Source organism: Sapajus apella, unplaced genomic scaffold (assembly GCF_009761245.1).
Source record: "Sapajus apella isolate SASKATOON/1434 unplaced genomic scaffold, GSC_monkey_1.0 scaffold24, whole genome shotgun sequence".
In the NCBI taxonomy this organism is placed as follows: Eukaryota; Metazoa; Chordata; class Mammalia; order Primates; family Cebidae; genus Sapajus; species Sapajus apella.
The window spans coordinates 22721480-22740189 of record NW_022436964.1 but is presented as its reverse complement, the minus strand read 5'-3'; the positions used below and the strand labels follow the sequence as shown (position 1 = coordinate 22740189).

Genomic DNA, 18710 nt, shown 5'->3' with positions numbered 1-18710 from the left:
CCCTCCTGATCCCGCACTAGTGCGGCTCCACACCCTGGAAGGGGCGCACGGAGCATCCCGGTCCCCAGCAACAGCCAGCGATGGAGTGGGCAGGACTGGAGATGGCAGCCTCTGGGCCTGGGGAAGCGGGACTCTGAGGAGGGGCTGGGAACCGGGAAGGGGGAGGGGCGGGGGCGGGAACTGTTCCGCCCCCTCCCCTCTGTCCACTTTCATTGGCCAAGGGCTTCCTGGCCCCGTCCCACCTCCCGCCTCCGGGACGCCGCTTAAAGTGTGCGGAGCAGGTGCCTTGGGTGGAGCAGCAACTTTGCGAGAGTGATTTGGCTGAGCGCGGCGCTCATTCATTGCCCGCGGGCGTCCCTCCATCTGTCCGGCCGGCGGTCCAGCTAAAGGGGCTCCAGGCCGGACGCAGCCGCCACCCAGGGCACCGAGGCCAGCAGAGGGGCCGAGAGCGCGGCTCACCCTTGAGGACAGGGGCAGGCGACGGTGGCCGCGGCCATGCAGTCCTGTGCCAGGGCGTGGGGGCTGCGCCTGGGCCGCGGGGTCGGGGGCTGCTGCCGCCTGGCTGGGGGATCGGGGCCGTGCTGGGCGCCGCGGGGCCGGGACAGCAGCAGTGGTGGCGGGGAAGACGCCGCGGCTGGGGCCTCGCGCCTCCTGGAGCGCCTTCTGCCCAGACACGACGACTTCGCTCGGAGGCACATCGGCCCTGGGGACAAAGACCAGAAAGAGATGCTGCAGGCCTTGGGGCTGGCGGTAAGGACCTCCATTGGCCCTCGGCGGCCTCCCCTCCGCCTGGCCCGGGTTCTGCCCGCGCGGCCTCCTGGCTCCCGCCCTGAGCCCTGCTGCGCTCCGCGTGCTCCCTGAACCCTTGATTCTGGGCCGTGGCGTGGAAGCGAATTCGTGCCTTTGGTCCTCGTGCCTTCTCTCACCCGCTTACTTTCTCCTGCACCCAGTCTTCGTGCCTCAAAAGTGTACATTTTTGAACCGCCCCAGCCCAAGGAGCCCTGTGAATGGGCCCTAACTTTGCAAGAGGAGGAAGAGCCCCTGGTTAAGAGAGTGGGCTTACCGGCTAGCTCCGGTTGCAACTGAAATGCCACCCTGAGTGGCTGAATCGCCACCCCGCTTTATGAATTTCTTTCCTCCAAGTGATTCTGGTTTGCTGAAAGTTTTCCTTTTCTCTTTTAAAAAGAACCCTAATTAGGCGATTTAAATGAGGTTCCCACAAGCCTTTGTAGTCGCAAAACACAGAAGTGACTCTTTTTAACTCAGAGGCACTTTCCCCTGTCTTGCGTTTTAATTTTAGAGCATTGACGAACTGATCGAGAAGACGGTCCCTGCCAGCATCCGTTTAAAAAGACCCTTGAAAATGGAAGATCCTGTTTGTAAGCGACTCGGCTTATTCTACTTATTCTGGCCTATTTGCCTTTTGTGGTCTCTTGAAGGTCCAGCTCTGGGGTTAGGATTGCTCAGGACAGGGAATATGTGGATTAAAGTAAAACAGTGGTAGGTACCTCCGGAGCCGCGAGAGGGTGGGATATTTGGTTCTCGGAGCAGACAGTTCGGTGCTGTAGGAGGGAGTCGATGTTGTGTGGTTCCTGGTCTTTATCCGGAGGTCCCTGCGAGCTTTCCTAGGGTTTTGTAGCAAGCAGACTCCGCACTTCCCAGGTACCCTCTCACCGGCCATGGTTCTCTCACACTTTGGGTTGAGAGGTGTCATCACCTTCGCAGATCTGTATAGACTCAGAAAGGATCTAGGAAATGCATAAGTTCGTGTAACTGGGGAAGTGACCAGACATCTGGCCTCCCTTCACCAGGGCTTCTTTAGATTTCAGTAGCTTCCAATTGTTTTCTTATCTCACGTCCAAATTTTATTATTTACCACCTGAAAGGCAGCAGTACTTTTCGGATCTGAATGGTTTTTCTTTTCTTTCTTCTCCTTTTTTATTTTTTTATTTTTTTGGAGACAGTATCTCTCTGTCACTGAGGCTGGAGTGCTGTGGCATGATCTTGGCTTACTGCAACCTCCGCCTCCTGGGTTCAAGCGATTCTCCTGCCTCAGCCTCTTGAGTAGCTGGGATTACAGGCATGCACCACAACACCTGGCTAATTTTTATATTTTTAGTAGAAACAGGGTTTCTTCATGTTGGCTAGGCTGGTCTTGAACTCCTGACCTCGTGATCCAACGGCCTCGGCCTCCCAAAGTGCTTGGATTACAGACGCCAGCCACTGTGCCTGGCTTCGAATGTTTTTTTCAGAAAAACACACAAATAAGATTTACATTTGGTTAAGACGGGTCAGTTTAGTCATCGACTTTCTTAGGATTTTATTTTAGGTTTAAAATATTTTAGACAGAGTCTTGCTGTGTTGCCCAGGCTGGAGTGCAGTGGTGCAATCTTGGCTCATTGCAACCTCCTCCTCCCAGGTTCAAGCAATTCTCTGCCTCAGCCTCCCGAGTAGCTGGGATTAACAGATGCCCACCACCACGCCCTGCTAAATTTTGTATTTTCTTTTAGTAGAGATGGGGTTTCACCACCTTGGCCAGGCTGTTCTTGAATTCCTGACCTTGTGATCCACCCGCCTCAGCCTCCCAAAGTGCTAGGATTATAGGTGTGAGCCACTGGGCCCAGCCTCATGGGTATTTTTATGTGGATTTTTGACTTCCATGGAATGGGGAGACAATCCATAAGTCAAGGGCACAGACAGACCTCTTTAAAAAAAAGAAACTTAATCTGATTATCTCACTTTCAATCATAAAGATACTTATATCTTTTTCTTGTAGAATCAAATGAAGAGAGAGCAGCTGTTTTGTTGCTATGATAGAAAGGATATAGTGTACAGATGGCCAACTTTATTTTGTTTGAAAGTGGATGTTTGCGGTATACTGCCTATCTGCTTCTGGTTGGCTAATGCTCAGGCTATGCTGAGGGCTGCTGCTTTGTTGGTTTCAAATCTGATAGTCATTGAAGAAAATCTGCATGTTTTGTTAAATTGAACTAGTTGAGATCTAGGGATAGCTGGAAAGAAGCGTTATCTATTTTCATTTAAAAAAATCAGAATCCTAGCTGTGGAAGGTGGCTCATGCCTATAATCTCAGCATTTTGGGAGGCCTAGGCAGGTAGATTGCTTGAGGCCAGAAGTTTTGAGAACAGCTTAGACAACATGGCCACACCCCGTCTCTACAAAAAATACAAAATTAGCCAGGCTTGGTGGTGTGTGCCTGTAATCCCACCTGCTCTGGAGGCTAAAGTGGGAGGAACACTTAAGCTGGGCTGTGGAGGTTGCAGTGAGCCAAAATGGCTCCATTGCACTTCAGCCTGAGCAACAGAGTAAGACCTGTCTAAAAAAAAAATAAAGACCATGTGTGGGGGCTCATGTCTATAATCCCAGCACTTTGGGTGGCCAAGGTCGCAGATCACATGAGGTGGGGAGTTTGAGACCAGCCTGACCAAGATCAAGAAACCTTGTCTCTATTAAAAATGCAAAAAATTAGCTGGGCATGGTGGTACATGCCTGTAATTCCAGCTACTCGGGAGGCTGAGGCAGGAGGATTGCTTGAACCCAGGAGGCAGAGGTTGCAGTGAGCAGAGATCATGCCATTGCACTCCAGCCTGGGCAACAGTAGCGAAATTCCATCTCAAAAAAGGAAAAAAAGAAAAGAAAAGAAAATCAGAATCTGATTTATTGGATGTGTGAAGAGTGAAGAGTTGTGTATCTTTAAAGCAGGATATTTTAGGTGAATATTTGAACAAGTGAATGCCTTCTTGAGACTTTCAAAGTCAGGCAACTTTTAGGTTAGCTATTTTTATAATATATATGCTCTAAAATATAATGTTTTTTTCAGAGCATTAGAGCCTGGGAAACATGGCAAAGTTGTGTATCCATTTTTAGTTTAGTTCTTGGTTCCAGCTGAATAATTTGAACATCAAGATATTCTGATTCTTCACTCTGGAAGTGGATTCCTGAAAAGTAATTTGCAACTTGAGTATAAACGTTATTATTTTTTGAGACAGATTCTTGCTCTGTTGCCCAGGCTGGAGTGCAGTGGCATGATCTTGGCTCACTACAACTTCTGCCTTCCCGGCTCAAGCGATTCTCCTGCCTCAGCCTCCCAAGTAGCTGGTATTACAGACGTGTGCCACCACTCCTGTCTTTTTTTTTTTTGAGACAGATTCTTGAGCTGTTGCTAGGTGCCAGGCTGGAGTGCAATGGCGCAATCTCGGCTCACTGCAACCTCCACCTCCCGGGTTCAAGCAATTCTCCTGCCTCAGCCTCCTGAGTAGCTGGGACTACAGACGTGCACCACCACGCCCAGATAATTTTTGTATTTTTTAGTAGAGAGGGGGTTTCACCATGTTGGCCAGGATGGTCTTGATCTCTTGACCTCGGGATCTGCCCCCGACAGCCTCCCAAAGTGCTGGGATTACAGGAGTGAGCCACCACGCCCGGCCATTTTTTGCACTTTTAGTAGAAATGGGGTTTCTCCATGTTGGCCAGGTTAGTCTCAAACTGCCGACCTCAAGTGATCCACCCACCCAGCCTCCCAAAGTGCTAGGATTACAGGCATGAGCCACCACACCCGGCCTGTATAAACTTTAAACCTAGCAGCTTCTGTGACGTTTTGGGCTTGTTCCATCTAGTTAGTCTGAGATGATTTACGCAGAAAATATTGCACCATCAGAAGTCTCCCCATGCCCTGAAACGGACCAGCTCTTCAACAAAGCTTGCTTCTTGGAATAATGAGCTGGGGGTGTTGGGAGAGTGGAGGAGGATGCAAGGGATGAATTTTGACTCTGAGGTGTGTGTGTGTCATGGTGAATGGATGTTCTCTAGGTGGGGAGAGCAAATGGGAGCATGTAAGCTCTGGCAGTAGCATTTCCATTGAATAGTGGAGCACCATTACTCAAACTTTGCTTCATGGGAATGCCCCTGTTCTAGTGTAGTCAGAGAGGAATTCTGGATTAAATATTTGTTTACCATGTACAGGGAAAACTGTAGTGAGAGCTAGTTATAGGAGTGTTAAATGTCCTCAATGCAGGGTAAAGATTGTGAGGGTTGTAATCAGTGTGGAAATACTTGGGTTACTTATTACACATAACTCAGTAATCTCAGACATTTACATAGTGCTTACCATGTACTGGGCACTCTTTAACATGCTCTCGTGTATTAATGTTTATTACAACCCTATGAGGAAAGTACCATTAATACTTCTGTTTTAAAAATGAAGAAACCAGCAGGGCGTGGTGGCTCACGCCTATAATCCCAGCACCTTGGGAGGCTGAGGCGGAAGGATCATGAGGTAAGGAGATTGAGCAACCTGGCCAACATGGTGATGCCCTGTTTCTACTACAAAAAAATTAGCTGGGCTATAATACCAGCTACTTGGGAGGCCAAGGCAGGAGAATGACTTGAACTTGGGAGGCGGAGATTGCAGTGATCAGAGGTTGAACCATGGTACTCCAGCCTGGTGACAGAGTGAGACCCTGTCTCAAAAAAATAGAATAAAATAAATAAGTAAATAAATAACAATGAAGAAACCGTGATATACAGAGAATGCATGACTTGCCCAAGGTCATAGCTGGTAAGCAGTAGAGGCAGAATTCAAACCCAGGCAGCCCTGCCCCACTGTCCACACTCCATCCACTACTTTGCTTTTTTTTCATTTTGTCTTCTGCAAGTTAGTGGGTGTACAAAGTGGAAAACTTCTGTCCTGACTTATCTGCAGTGTCCAGTTTACAGATCCGCACATACCTAGTTGCACTGGAATCGCGCTGCCGTATGCCAACTGCTCCAGCAGAAAAGCGGCAGCTTCTCTGGTGCACAGATGTGGGAGCACTCAGGCCTGGCGCACAGATGTGGGAGCACTCAGGCCTGGCGCACAGATGTGGGAGCACTCAGGCCTGGCGCACAGATGTGGGAGCACTCAGGCCTGCTGACGGGGCGAGGGAAGGGGTCACGGAAGTGCAGTACAGAGGCTGCATGTTGAAGAATGAGCAGTGACGCTCTGCTAGGTAAATCTGGAGGAGGCTGCTGCAGGCAGTGGGAATAACATGTTCAGGACAGAATGGCTAGACAGAACCAGGGAAGGATGGGTGGTCCATCACTCACGAAGCATGCTCCCCCCTCTTCTTGGACAATTCAGGAAGTGCCTTGAAAAGATACCTTGATAATGAACTGGCCGATAAGTCAGTCATTATTCAAAGAAACAAGCAAAGCTACTCAGTTAAATCGTGTCCTGCTCAAATGAATCCCCCATTCTCCATCCACATGCATTCAACAACAACAAAAGGACTAGAAGGGTGTGTGTCAGTGGGGACGCTGGTTTCTCTGAATGGTGCCCTCATCAGTGGTTTTAGCTTTCCTAATTACTTTGCAGTTTGTGGATTTTCTGCAGTGTAGGTATTCATTTTATAATTAATTCAAAGTTAAAAATTACTTTATGACCAAAGCCAGTTACTTTTAGCTTTGGTGTGCCTAGCTGTGTAGTCTTTTCAGCGCATTCGTCTCAAGATAACTAGACTGAACTGGACTGAACTAATCTTAGATAAACTGCAGGGCTTCACATTTACACAAAATTGCACATTGCTTGTGGAAGAGAGGGGAAAAATTAAACCCTCTAACATTCACATTATTCAACTAGAGCCGAGGAGCTGAGTTGTCAGAATGATGATCTTGCACTGGCTGAATGTTCCAGAGTGATTTCTATTAAATGGTTAATGGAGGGCAGGGGGCAGGGAGCAGAGGGGGAGGGAGTGTTGTATAATGTAACTGCAGGTGTTGGCTTCGTCACTCTACTTGGGTTGAGCACTCTCCTGAACTGACCCCAGGGGCAACTAGGCTGGGGCAGCTGTTCCTGCGGCCGAGGCCATGACTTGTCTTTAGCCATATGGTGCCCATTGCCAGGTCCTGCCTATAGGCCCCTCAGTCTGTGACAAGGCTTTCCTTTGGACATTCCTGGCTCATTTGATTCCCAGCTTTTATGAATTATGATTTCTTTTTTAGGATGATTCCAATAGATTTTCATTAAATGACTGTGGAAGTAAAGACCAGCTAAATGAGAGATGCAAAGGCTATTTATAATGAACTTGCTATAGCAAGGGAGTCAGACTTGCATTTTGACAGTGGAGAGGAAAGCTTTATTGTGGAAAAAAGGGATGGGTTTTGACTGGAGGTTGTTTACAATGAAAGTTGTCTTAGGGTTAACTAGAAGTTGGGCATCCGATGTGATTGGTTGTGGATACACATTTGGCTTTGCCTGGTTGGTCCTATGTTGGAAGTGGGACAAAAATTGGGGAAGCTGTCAGTTATTAATCAAGTTCTGGCCATTTGGGGCCAATTGTTAGGGAAGTTATTGTTCAGTTTCCTGGATTGTCACTAGAGATAGCAATCTGGCTTTCTCTGTAAGTCTAAGTTGTAGCAGGCTGGCTTCCTGGATTGTTTATTGTAAGTAAGCATGTTAGTTTCCTGGACAGGTGTGGGTGAAGGCTGTATTTTAAAACATGGTCTGGTAATTGTCCATGTGTATATGTAGTTAGTTCCTCACAGCAGAATCTGTCTTGTCCTTATGTTTTTGTCATTAGTTGCTCATTAGGCAGATACCTGATTGATAACCTTGGACAGTCACCCTGTTGCCTAAATTGTTAAATGTTTACTGACTACTATTGGAAGACATTCTGAGGATATACATTTTCTTTTTCTTTTTTGAAACGGAGTCTCACACTGTTGCTCAAGCTGGAATGTAGTGATATGATCTCAGCTCACCACAACCTCTGCCTCCCAGGTTCAAGTGATTCTCCTGTCTCAGCCTCCCATGTAGCTGGGACTACACGCATGTGCCACCGTGCCCAGCTAATTTTTTTTTTTTTTTTTTTGAGGCAGAGTTTACTCTTGTTTCCCAGGCTGGAGTGCAATGGCTCGATCTTGGCTCACTGCAACCTCCGCCTCCTGGGTTGGAGCAATTTCTCCTGCCTCAGCTTCCGGAATAGCTGGCATTACTGGCATGCGCTGCCATGCCTGGCTAATTTTATATTTTTAATAGAGATGGGGTTTCTCCATGTTGATCAAGCTTGTCTTGAACTCATGGCCTCAGATGATCCACCTGCCTTGGCCTCCCAAAGTGCTGGGATTACAGGCGTGAGCCACCATACCTGGCCAATTTTTGTATTTTTAGTAGAGACGGGGTTTCACTATATTGGCGAGGCTGGTCTCAAACTCCTGACCTCGTGACCTGCCCACCTCTGCCTCCAAAAGTGCTGGGATTACAGTTGTGAGCCACCGCACCCCACGAGGCCATACATTTGAATAAACATAGTCATTATATCCAAGGAGCTAACATCTTAACCTTCTTTATAAAATAGCTCAGACAGTGAAAAAGTTCCAGGTGCCATGAGAGCTGTGGATAAAATGTCATGAGTGTTCAGAAATTATGTGAAATGGGATGGAAAGACAGACTTAAGAGTTGGAATATATCTTCTCAATGTAAAGAAGCAGAGATGTAAAGCAGAGATGTAAAGAAGCAAAGATGAGGCTGGGTGCGGTCATGAGCCACCGTGCCTGGCCTATTTTGAGTTTTTTAATTTTATTTTTGAGATAGGGTCTCACTTTGCTGCCCAGGTTGGAGTGCAGTGGTGCAATCACAGCTCACTGCAGCCTTGACCTCTTGGATTCAAGTGGTCCCTCACCTCAGCCTCCTGAGCAGCTGGGACTACAGGTGCATGCCACCAGGCCTGGCTAATTTTTTGCATTTTTTGTAGAGACAGTCTTACTGTGTTGCCCATGCTGGTCTCGAACTCCTGGGCTCAAGAAATCCTTCCGACTCTGCCTTCCAAGATACTGGGATTATAGGCGTGAGCCACCTTGCCGGGCCAACTTTATTTTTTAGAGCAGTTTTAGGTTCACGGCAAAACTGAGTGGAAGGTACAAAGATTTCCCATTAAACCCACCTCACAAGCGTAGCGTCTCTAATTATCAGCATTGCCTACCAGAGAGGTACATTTGCTACAATTGAACCTACATTAATGCATCATTATCACCCAAAGTTTTTTTTTTTTTTTTTTTTTTTTTTTCCAAAGGAGATGGAGTCTCATTCTGTCGTCTACGCTGGAGTGCAGTGGTGTGACCTCGGATCACTGCAACGTCCGCCTCCTGGGTTCAAGCAATTCTCCTGCCTCAGCCTCTCGAGTAGCTGAGACTATAGGTGTGAACCGCCATGACTGGCTATTTTTGTATTTTTAGTAGAGACAGGATTTCATCATGTTGACCAGGCTGGTCTGGAAATCCTGACCTCAGGTGATCTGCCCACCTCGGCATCCCTAAATGCTGGGATTACAGGTGAGCTACTGTGCCTGGCCTCACCCAAAGTGACGATTATTTACATTAGAATTCAGTCTTGGTGTTGTACCTTTTAGAGGTTTAGACAACTGTTATATAACATCTAATCCATTATTATGACTTTTATTTTAAAGTATTTTATTTTTATTTAATTTTATCTATTTTATTTTTTTGAGACAGGATGTTGCTCTGTCTCCCAGGCTGGAGTACAGTGACATGATCACAGCTCTGTTCAACCTTGACCTCCCCGGCTCAGGCAATCCTCTCACCTCAGCCTTCCAAGTAGCTTGGGCCACAGGGAGGACCACCACACCTGGCTAATTTTAGAAACTTTTTTGTAGAGGTGAGGTCTCAATATGTTGCCCAGGCTGGTCTTGAACTCCTGGGCTTAGGTAATCCTCTCATTTTGGTCTCCCAAAGTGCTGGAATTATAAATGTGAGCCACCATGCCCAGCTCCTACCATTATTATTATTTAGAGACAGGGTCTTGCCCTGTCACCCAGACTGGAGTACAGCAGTGTGACTATAACTCACTCTAACCTCAAAACATATGCAGTGCTATCAAAATGAAATCTGTTATACTGCATTATAAATATAGTGCTATTCTTGAGGACTATTATGGTACATGGGGCCATTTGCCCATAAATAAAGTGCCCTAGACTACTCAGCTTTTGGTTTTTCAACTGGTGTTTGCTATCACCTTTGTTATCAGTGGCTTATTAAGCTGCTGTTGCCAAATCTCCTTCTACAGCTTTCTCCATCTGCTTCCATTCTGCACTTATTTAGAGAGTCAGTTGTAGAAGTTAAAATACTGCTTTAGGCACTTGGTGTACAAAAGTCAGTTGGTCAAAGATGATAAAGATGGATCCCCAGCTATAGGTTGCAACTTATAAGGAAATAGATGTTGGATAGTTTGATGGGTCTGCAAATAGGAGGGAGACTTAGTCTGAAGTTATGACATGAGCAGAGGCATGGAAGTGTGGAAATAGGTGGTTATTTGAGGGATGGTGAATAGGCCATGTGGTTAGAATGTTAGATTGCAGAGGCTGGGTGCAGTGGCTCACACCTGTAATCCTAGCACTTTGGGAGGCCGTGGTGGGTGGATCACCTGAGGTCAGGAGTTCAAGACCAGCCTGGCCATCATGGAGAAACTCCATCTTTAAAAAAGAAAAAAAAAGAATGTTAGATTGCAGAGGGGCATGGAAAACAAGGTATGGGTCCACAATATGGAGGGCTCAGAGCCAGAGGATTTATTTTTCTCCCTCTAAGTAAAGGGTGGACATGAAAAGTGAAGTGGAAGGATTGATTCTGTGTTTTGCAGAGTGCCTCTGAGATCAGAGGCATGGAAACCAACTGGGAGACTTTCAATGTGAGATGTAAATGAGCCTTAGTTCAGGTCCACCAGGAAGCAGACACCAAGATGATGTTAGATACACAAGACATTTTTATTGGGGATAGAAGCAGGAGAGGGCAGGGGAAGCCTCTAAACTAATGCAGGTCAAACTTTGGTGGAAGGAGAAAGAAATAGGAAGACTAGGGAGAAAGAGTCTTACAGTGTAGAACATATCTAAGAGAGTTTCCACCAGACCCACTTGGAGTCCTGGAGCTACAGCTGCCCATCGGAGCAATCTCATGTCTCCAGAGAGTGAATGAGTCTGCATTAGTGTTCCTACAGAGCTTAGTCACTGGCTTAGGCATCCCAGTAGAAGCATGATTTTTTTTTTCTTTTTTGAGACAGGATCTGGCTATGTCACCCAGGCTTGAGAGCAGTGGCACCATCTTGGTTCACTGCAACTTCTGCCTCCTGAATTCAAGGGATCCTCCCTCCTCAGCCTCCCGATTAGCTGGGTCTGCAGGCATGAGCCACCATGCGCAGCTAAATTTTGTATTTTTTGTAGAGATGGGGTTTTGCCATGTTGCCCAGGCTGAGCCAAGCAATCTGCCTGCCTCAGCCTCCCAAAGTGCTGGGATTAGAGGTGTGAGAAGCGTGGGTTTTTTTTCTTTTTGAGACAGAGTCTCACTCTGTCGCCCAAGTTGGAGTACAGTGATGGGATCCTGGCTAACTGCAGCCTCCACCTCCTGGGTTCAAGTGATTCTCCCACCTCAGCCTCCCAAGTAGCTGGGATTACACTCCTAGCTCATTGTTGTATTTTTAGTAGAGACGGGGTTTTGCTGTGTTGGCCAGGCTGGTCTTGAACTCCTGGCCTCAGGTGATCCACCCTCCTCGGCCTTCCAAAGTGCTGGAATTACTGGTGTGAGCGACCACGCCTGGCCTGAAGCTTGGTTTTCATATAGACATGGTGATTGATCCAAAGAGGCTGGAGGTCAGGCTGTTAGTCAGTTTCTAGATGGGATAGTGATGTTCATGTTATTCATTAACAGATGGGGAACAGGGAGAAGAGGAAGGAGAGATGGGGTCTTGGTTGAGCAAAATTGGGCTCAAGGTACTCATGGAATATGCACTTGGAAAAGTTGAAGAAAGTTGGAAAGTAGAGACTAGATATCCAGAGAGAGTGAAGAGATGGAGTTGCAGATTTAGTGAGTTTTCTGAACAAATTCACGAGAATGAGTGAAATTTCCCAGGGATGGAGTGTGGAGAAGAAAGCAGAAGCCAGGATATTGGGAAATAAAACATGCAGAAGGAGAGAGCCAGGCAGTCTGAGATGAAGTTATCAGAGGCAGGAGGATATATTTTCAGGAAGGGAGTTGTGGACCCCTGTGTCATATTCTGGACCTTTCTTAGGCAGAAGAAGAAAGAAAGTCTGCATAAAGACATAAGGATTCTCTTAGGTGGGAGGAGTTGAGAGGCTGTGTGTCTGACGATCCCTCTGGATGAGAAACAGGAAGGCTGAGACCGAGCACTAAGGAAAAGTCAATTTTAGAAGAGCTACTGTGCACATCTGGGTGGCAAGGACTGTTGATTGGCCTGCAGGCAGTGTCTGCTGAGAGCATCTGGGTGGTGATGACCCTTGATTGGCCTTCAGGGAGGGTCTACTGAGACTGAATGGCAGGAATTTGTAAGGCCTGTTTGAGTGTCCTCCACCCCACCCACCATCAGTCAGTGACCTGGAAGCAGGAACAGAGAAATGGGGTGACTGAGTTCAGCTGAGGAGAGGACTTCAAGGTCTGATAGTCAGCTCAGTAAGGTTGAGAGAGAGGTGGGGCAGCCCCGCCCACATTCTGCCTGGACACTCAGTGACCTGCCTCAGGAGGCTGGGAGTGAGGGCCCTGGCTGCACGGGGCGCGTGCTAGAGAACAGGGATGTGAGCCGCTATGGGCAAATCTGTGTTCTGACTTCCATTCTTCATGTCCTCTTCCCACCCCACCAAATAGCACTATGTCTTGCTTTAATAAGTCTCAGTTATACGATGCATGAATAACTTTGATTTCATTTTGGCTCCAGTTTGCTTTACTTTTTGTAAGTCCAGAGTATTTATATAAAAATGCAAACTGAGAATTTTAATAAGGATTTTCAATGCCTATATCATCAACATACTAACTGACTTGAAGAAATAAATGTAGACATTGCATTATTTTATATAACTTTCTTAATAGCTACAGGTTTCCACGGATAAATGTTTCTCTAAGGCTCACGCGTTTTGAGATATAGTTGAACCAAATGTGAGAGCATTTGTACATTGATTTGTCATCATGATTCTGCAATGGACGAGTTCCTGGGAGTACTGAGCTAGCTGAATGTGAATGTTTAGGTGAATTTTCATTGCAACATGTTGATTCACCTGTATTTTCTGAACATTTGCTATAAAAAATTACAATTCGACCGGGCGCGGTGGCTCACGCCTGTAATCCCAGCACTTTGGGAGGCCGAGGCGGGTGGATCATGAGGTCAACAGATCGAGACCATCCTGGTCAACATGGTGAAACCCCGTCTCTACTAAAAATACAAAAAATTAGCTGGGCATGGCGGCGCGTGCCTGTAATCCCAGATACTCAGGAGGCTGAGGCAGGAGAATTGCCTGAACCCGGGAGGCGGAGGTTGCGGTGAGCCGAGATCGCGCCATTGCACTCCAGCCTGGGTAACAAGAGCAAAACTCCGTCTAAAAAAAAAAAATAAAAAAAAAAATTACAATTCACTTGGTGTGATTCTGGGTTGGACTGCAAATTTCTCCATATGCCCTTTTTTTGAGAGAGTCTCACTCTGTCCCTCAGGTTGAAGTACAGTGGCATGATCATGGCTCACTGCAGCCTCAACCTCCTGGGCCCAAGAAATCCTTCCACTTCAGTCTCCTGAGTAGCTGGACTACAGGCATGTGCTATCACATGGGCTAATTTATTTTATTTTTTTTAGAGGCATGATCTTGCTATGTTGCTTATGATGGTCTCCTGGGTTCAAGCCGTCCTTCCCCCTTAGCCTCCCAAAGTGCTAGGATTACAGGCATGAGCCACCATGTCTGGCCCATATGCCTTTGATCTATAGAAAATTATATTCTCCTCAAGCATGATAAATTGTTTGCGATGGACTTTTAGGACATAGCCTTCTCTTCTTGTTCTTGCCCCACAGGCCATGATAGTGTACCTTTGGGGCAGCAAAGAGGGAAAACAAATACTCCGAGACTTCCACTGATTCTCATTTCAAACTCAGCATTTGCCCTAATTACATAGGTCAGCTGGTATTCCAGATAAGTACTATGAATTGCAATGTTTCTCTGTACATTTCTTTAAAAAACATTTGTAGATTAAATGGAAAGGGGCCTCCCACAGGAAGGAGTATGATCCAAGTTCAAGGAGTAAAATAACAGACATAGCATCCCTTCCCACTCCCCACTGTGAATGTTGTTTTGGTTTTGGTACAGCTGGTAGGATCTTGAAGCTGTGCATCTCTCGGGTGATCAGGAAGAGCTGCAAGGACTGCTCACTCATACAGAGACAAGGGACCAAGGAGTCATCAGAAACACAGATGGGACATGCCTCAGCTCCTTTTGAGTGGAGGTGTCCTAAGGAGGGCGGTAACCCATGAGGGTCATGAAGGACTGAATGAGGCTTGGTATTAATTGGCTGAGCAAGAAGACAGGGAAGAGCCTGGCAGGTTTACAGCAAGGAGACAGCCCCAGGTTGGGCCTGTGTGCTGCTGTCCTGACGACGTCCTCACAAATGGCTCAGCTCTGCCCATCTTCAAGGGTTTTCCGTTCAGTTTCCTCTGTACACTGCGCAGAGCATATGGATTGAATTAGCTTCCCGGAATGATTCAACACATTCTGTGACGCAGCTGATTTTGGTAGTGAAATCCTCCTCTGCCCAGGGAGGAAACTTGACAAATAATAGGGAGTTGAGTCTGTGGACTGGGAAAGTGAGCTTGTTCCAGGTGGCTATGAGGGAGAGAAAGGAGTGCTGTAAATGACTGGGTGATGCTGGGGAAAGGCTCAGCATGCAGATGGAATTTGCAACCAAATTCCGACTTCCCTTCAAAAAGATGAGAAAGTCCTGACACGCTGTCATTCATGGTCTGTTTATCTTGATTCACACCCCAGCCCCAACCCCTGGTTCCTGTGCAGCTCTGCAGCCAAGGATTAGGATCCTGGCTAGAAAAATCTGCCCAGGCAGTCCCTTTCCTCACATTCTGGCCCCAGCTTTCCCCTTAACCTCTAGCAGAGAAAGGCCTTTCTCAAACTGGTGACATTGGGCAAATTCAAATACGAGTGTGTTGGTTTTCAGTCCTGATGATTTCCTTGGAGACCTTTTCCTAGTGTCTTGCCAAGCACATGGAGGGCGAAGAGTGAGGGAGGCTCTGACGCGGTTTAGTGGCTGCTGTGTGCAAGGCATTGCTGTCTGGAATTCGCTCTGTGGATGGCCTGCTGGTGTCGGGGACCGACGGGGTCTACACCCATGTACTCGTGTATTTTACAAGGAGGATTTCATTCTAGATGCAACATTTTAATTTAATTTTAAAATAAATAATATAAGCACATTGGTCAAAACTCAGAAGCCCAAAAGGTATACGGGGAGGCCAGGTGGGGTGGCTCATGCCTGTAATCCCAGCACTTTGGGAGCCTGAGACTGGAAGATTGCTTGAGGCCAGGAGTTTGAAACCAGCCTGGGAAATATAGTGAAACCTCGTCTCTCTCTTAAAAAAAAAAAAAGGCTATATTGGGAAAAGGAAGCCTCCCTCCCATTTCCATCATCTTCGATTTTTTTTTTTTTTTTTTTTTTTACTTTTTAAATGGTTTTATTTTATGTACAAATAATGAACAGATGTTGTACCCATAAATTCTACTTTCCAAAAACAGGAGCTTTTTAAAAGAAAGCCACGTAACTTTTAAAGGGCATTGGGATTTCTCTGCTTCTAGATCATTGGTGGTTAGAAAAATAAAGTTTGTTCTACCAGGAATCAGAAGTTGGAACTGAGTACTCTCCAAAGTGGAAATTCTAGAGTGTAGTGTCGCTCCAGGCAAATATTATTCAGTTCTCATCCCCAACATCCAAAACTACCTATCAGAAGGGTTAAACCAGGTCAAAACAGTCCAGCACAATTAGGCTTCATCAAACAATATCATTATGCTCTTCTGAGATGCAAATAAGCCAAAACAGTAAATATTAAAAATCAAAATAGTATTTGACACTCTCATACAAATTGTTATTTCCTTATCGTATCCCCTCTTCTATAACATTAATAAAGGGAATATTTTACTGCAAAGAATATTTTATTTTATACATCACTAACCATGAATTTTTGCCATTACTTATTATACAGAGGCTGCCCTGTGCCATTATCCAGATCGAATAAGCATTTTACATCCACAATTCACTTCTATAGTTATAAGCAGAATTTTCGTGATTTACATAAGTACATCTGTCAGTGAAGATTTAACACTGAGATGTAATGTAACATCAGTAATATCTGATGTTTTATAGATGGCAATGTAGAAAAGATATATTTTAATCACTTTTCATTTAAGTAACCTTATGTAAAAAATAAACTAATAATTTAGCAGTTCCAAGTGTCCAAAGGGCATTTTCAAATGCACATAAAAGAAATGGTTACAGAGGTTTTAAAGAAGCGTCTTCCATATCCACATCCTCTTGCAACTGCTGTACCATTTTCTCTTCCAAATGCTTCCCTTTGCCTGCAAGAGGGGCTCGGATAAGATGGATGTTTTGCTTGACTTCTTTGATATCCTGAACTTTCTGTAGCTCTTTATTTTTCTTCGGTCTGTTCATTATAAATTTAGCTTGGCGTTTCTGTTTGATCTCTTCAACTCTCTTCATTGCATCAATAGTTTTATTCCATAGCTCTCGCTGGTATTTGATAGGTTCATTTCTACGCTTTTCAAATTCAAATGAATTATCCACTGTAAGCTCTTTACCAGCTGCTTTCCGGAATGCTTTGGTCCACCTAACTTTGCGAGGATTGCGCTTCTTTTTAAAGTTTTTATGACATTTAGATTTACAAAATCTGAACACCTTGCAATCGTTGCGTACGAACATCATGCCGTGGCCAGGGTAGATGGGCCCGGAACAGAAATAACACTTCTCGATACGCATGTTGAACCCGCGTGGGTCCCCACTGACGAAACGCCAAGCTTCGGAGGAAGTCCATCTTCTATTTTTAAAATTTTTTTATTTTTTATTTTTTTCAAGATGGGGTTTCACCAAGATGGCCAGGCTGGTCTTGAACTCCTGACCTCAGTTGATCCACCCACCTCGGCCTCCCAAAGTGCTAGGATTACAGGCGTGAGCCACCGCGCCCGGCCCATCTTCTATTTATTATCAATTTCTTGTGAATAATCCCAAAGATGTTCTGTTAATATATAAACATATGCATATATATTATTATTTTAAAAATAATAATATTGTGTGTGTGTAAATGTATATATATATATATCGGCTCATATATATATATATATATATATATATATAGTGTAAAACTTCAGGTATAGCATTTTTAGATTGTCAAAGAGGCAAAGAGCAAAGCCTGAATACATTTTTTCCTTACAATTGAGACCAAAAAGAAATAGTAGGGTTGTGTTTAGGGTAATGGGTTATGGATGGGAAACAATGTGTGTGTGTGTGTGTGTGTGTGTGTGTGTGTGTGTGTGTGTAGTTGCAGCAGGTATCTTGACTCATACAGATTGCCTGTCCATTTTAATGACATTTCCCTAGTTCTTGTGCAAATTCACATAAAGAAGATACTAAAACCTAGTCCTAGTAATGTATTGAAAATTTGACAGCTACTGAGAGGCTGAGACAGGTGGATCACCTGAGGTCAGGAGATTGAGACCAGCCTGGCCAATATGGTGAAACCTCATCACCACTAAAAATACAAAAATTAGCCAGGCCTGGGGGTGCGTATCTGTAATCCCAGCTACTCAGGAGGCTGTGGCAGGAGAATCACTTGAACCCAGGAGGCAGAGGTTGCAGTGAGCCAAGATTGTGCCATTGCACTATATCGGTGCGACAGAGTAAAACTCTGTCTCAAAAAAAAAAAAAAAGAAAATGTAACAGTTAATCATCTCCCTGCTATTGGAAAGCATTTATTTGGTATAGTGGTTGGTTCACAATTCTTGGTATTTTAGGCTCTGTGGCAAGGGAGTTGCTATAGAATAGCTCTTATGTGGAATGATGTAAAGAGGAAGCATTAATTCTGAATTCTGAGAAGCAGCAGCAGTGCAAGTTCTTACCTGCAGATTCTTAGGAAGTGATGCCTAGAGGCCACTGAACTCTGTTCTTGGTACATTAGGACCAGGAGATTATGCAATGCTCTGAGGCAGAGTAATAAACAAGGTCAGAAGCAGGCATTTATTCTCCAAGAAAAGAACTTACTGTGTAGGCTTCTGAAGGATTGCCTGAATTCCTTCATGACAGAGAGTGCAAAATAATGCGCAGCCACTGGTTGCCCTGCATAGCCGTAGTTAGGGATCTAGAAGATAAGAGCTTGCCTCCAAGCATTTCTTTCCTTTCCTTTAGGCAGGGTCTCGCTCTGTCACAGGGGTGGGAGTGCAGTGGTGCAATCGCAGCTCACTGCAGCCTCGGCCTCCTGGGCTCAAGCAATCCTCCTGCCTCATTTGAAAATTTTTTTGTAGAAACGAGGCCTCACTATGTTGGTCAGGTTCGAATTCCTGGGCTCAAACAATCCTTCTGCCTTGGCCTCCCAAAGTGCTGTCATTATAGGGGTGAGCCACCGCCCTCAGCCTTCAAGTGTTTCTTAATGGATGACCCCCTTTCTTATTTGGTTTCTTTCCCCGCTGGTTAGTTTCTTTGTAGTTCCTGTTGAGGAAGATAGCTACAGGAATTAGGCTTCTGCACTGGAGCCAGCTGGTTTTGTCCAGTTGAAGGGAGAAGTGTGAGGAATGTGCTCTGCTGTGAGATTTGCTGGGGTGTGTGGGGACGCTGTAGTTTTCTTTTTCTCTCTTTTTTTTTTTTTTTTTTTG

General features: G+C 45.7%; 1 protein-coding gene and 1 pseudogene across 2 annotated transcripts in view; one reads left to right on the top strand and one right to left on the bottom strand.

Annotated features, from left to right (window-relative positions):
• The first annotated feature begins 265 nt into the window (after nt 1–265).
• The window catches only part of GLDC (glycine decarboxylase), a 107104-nt gene continuing 88659 nt past the window's right edge, over nt 266–18710 (top strand). The window contains exons 1-2 of the mRNA XM_032291095.1: nt 266–750; nt 1301–1379. Of these exons, the coding sequence (XP_032146986.1) occupies nt 496–750; nt 1301–1379 (334 nt within the window). The 5' untranslated portion in view covers nt 266–495. The remainder of the gene's footprint in view (nt 751–1300; nt 1380–18710) is intronic.
• On the bottom strand, nt 15765–16872 carry LOC116559907 (annotated as a pseudogene). The gene has a single exon (XR_004272677.1). The product of XR_004272677.1 is annotated as a probable ribosome biogenesis protein RLP24 pseudogene (transcript).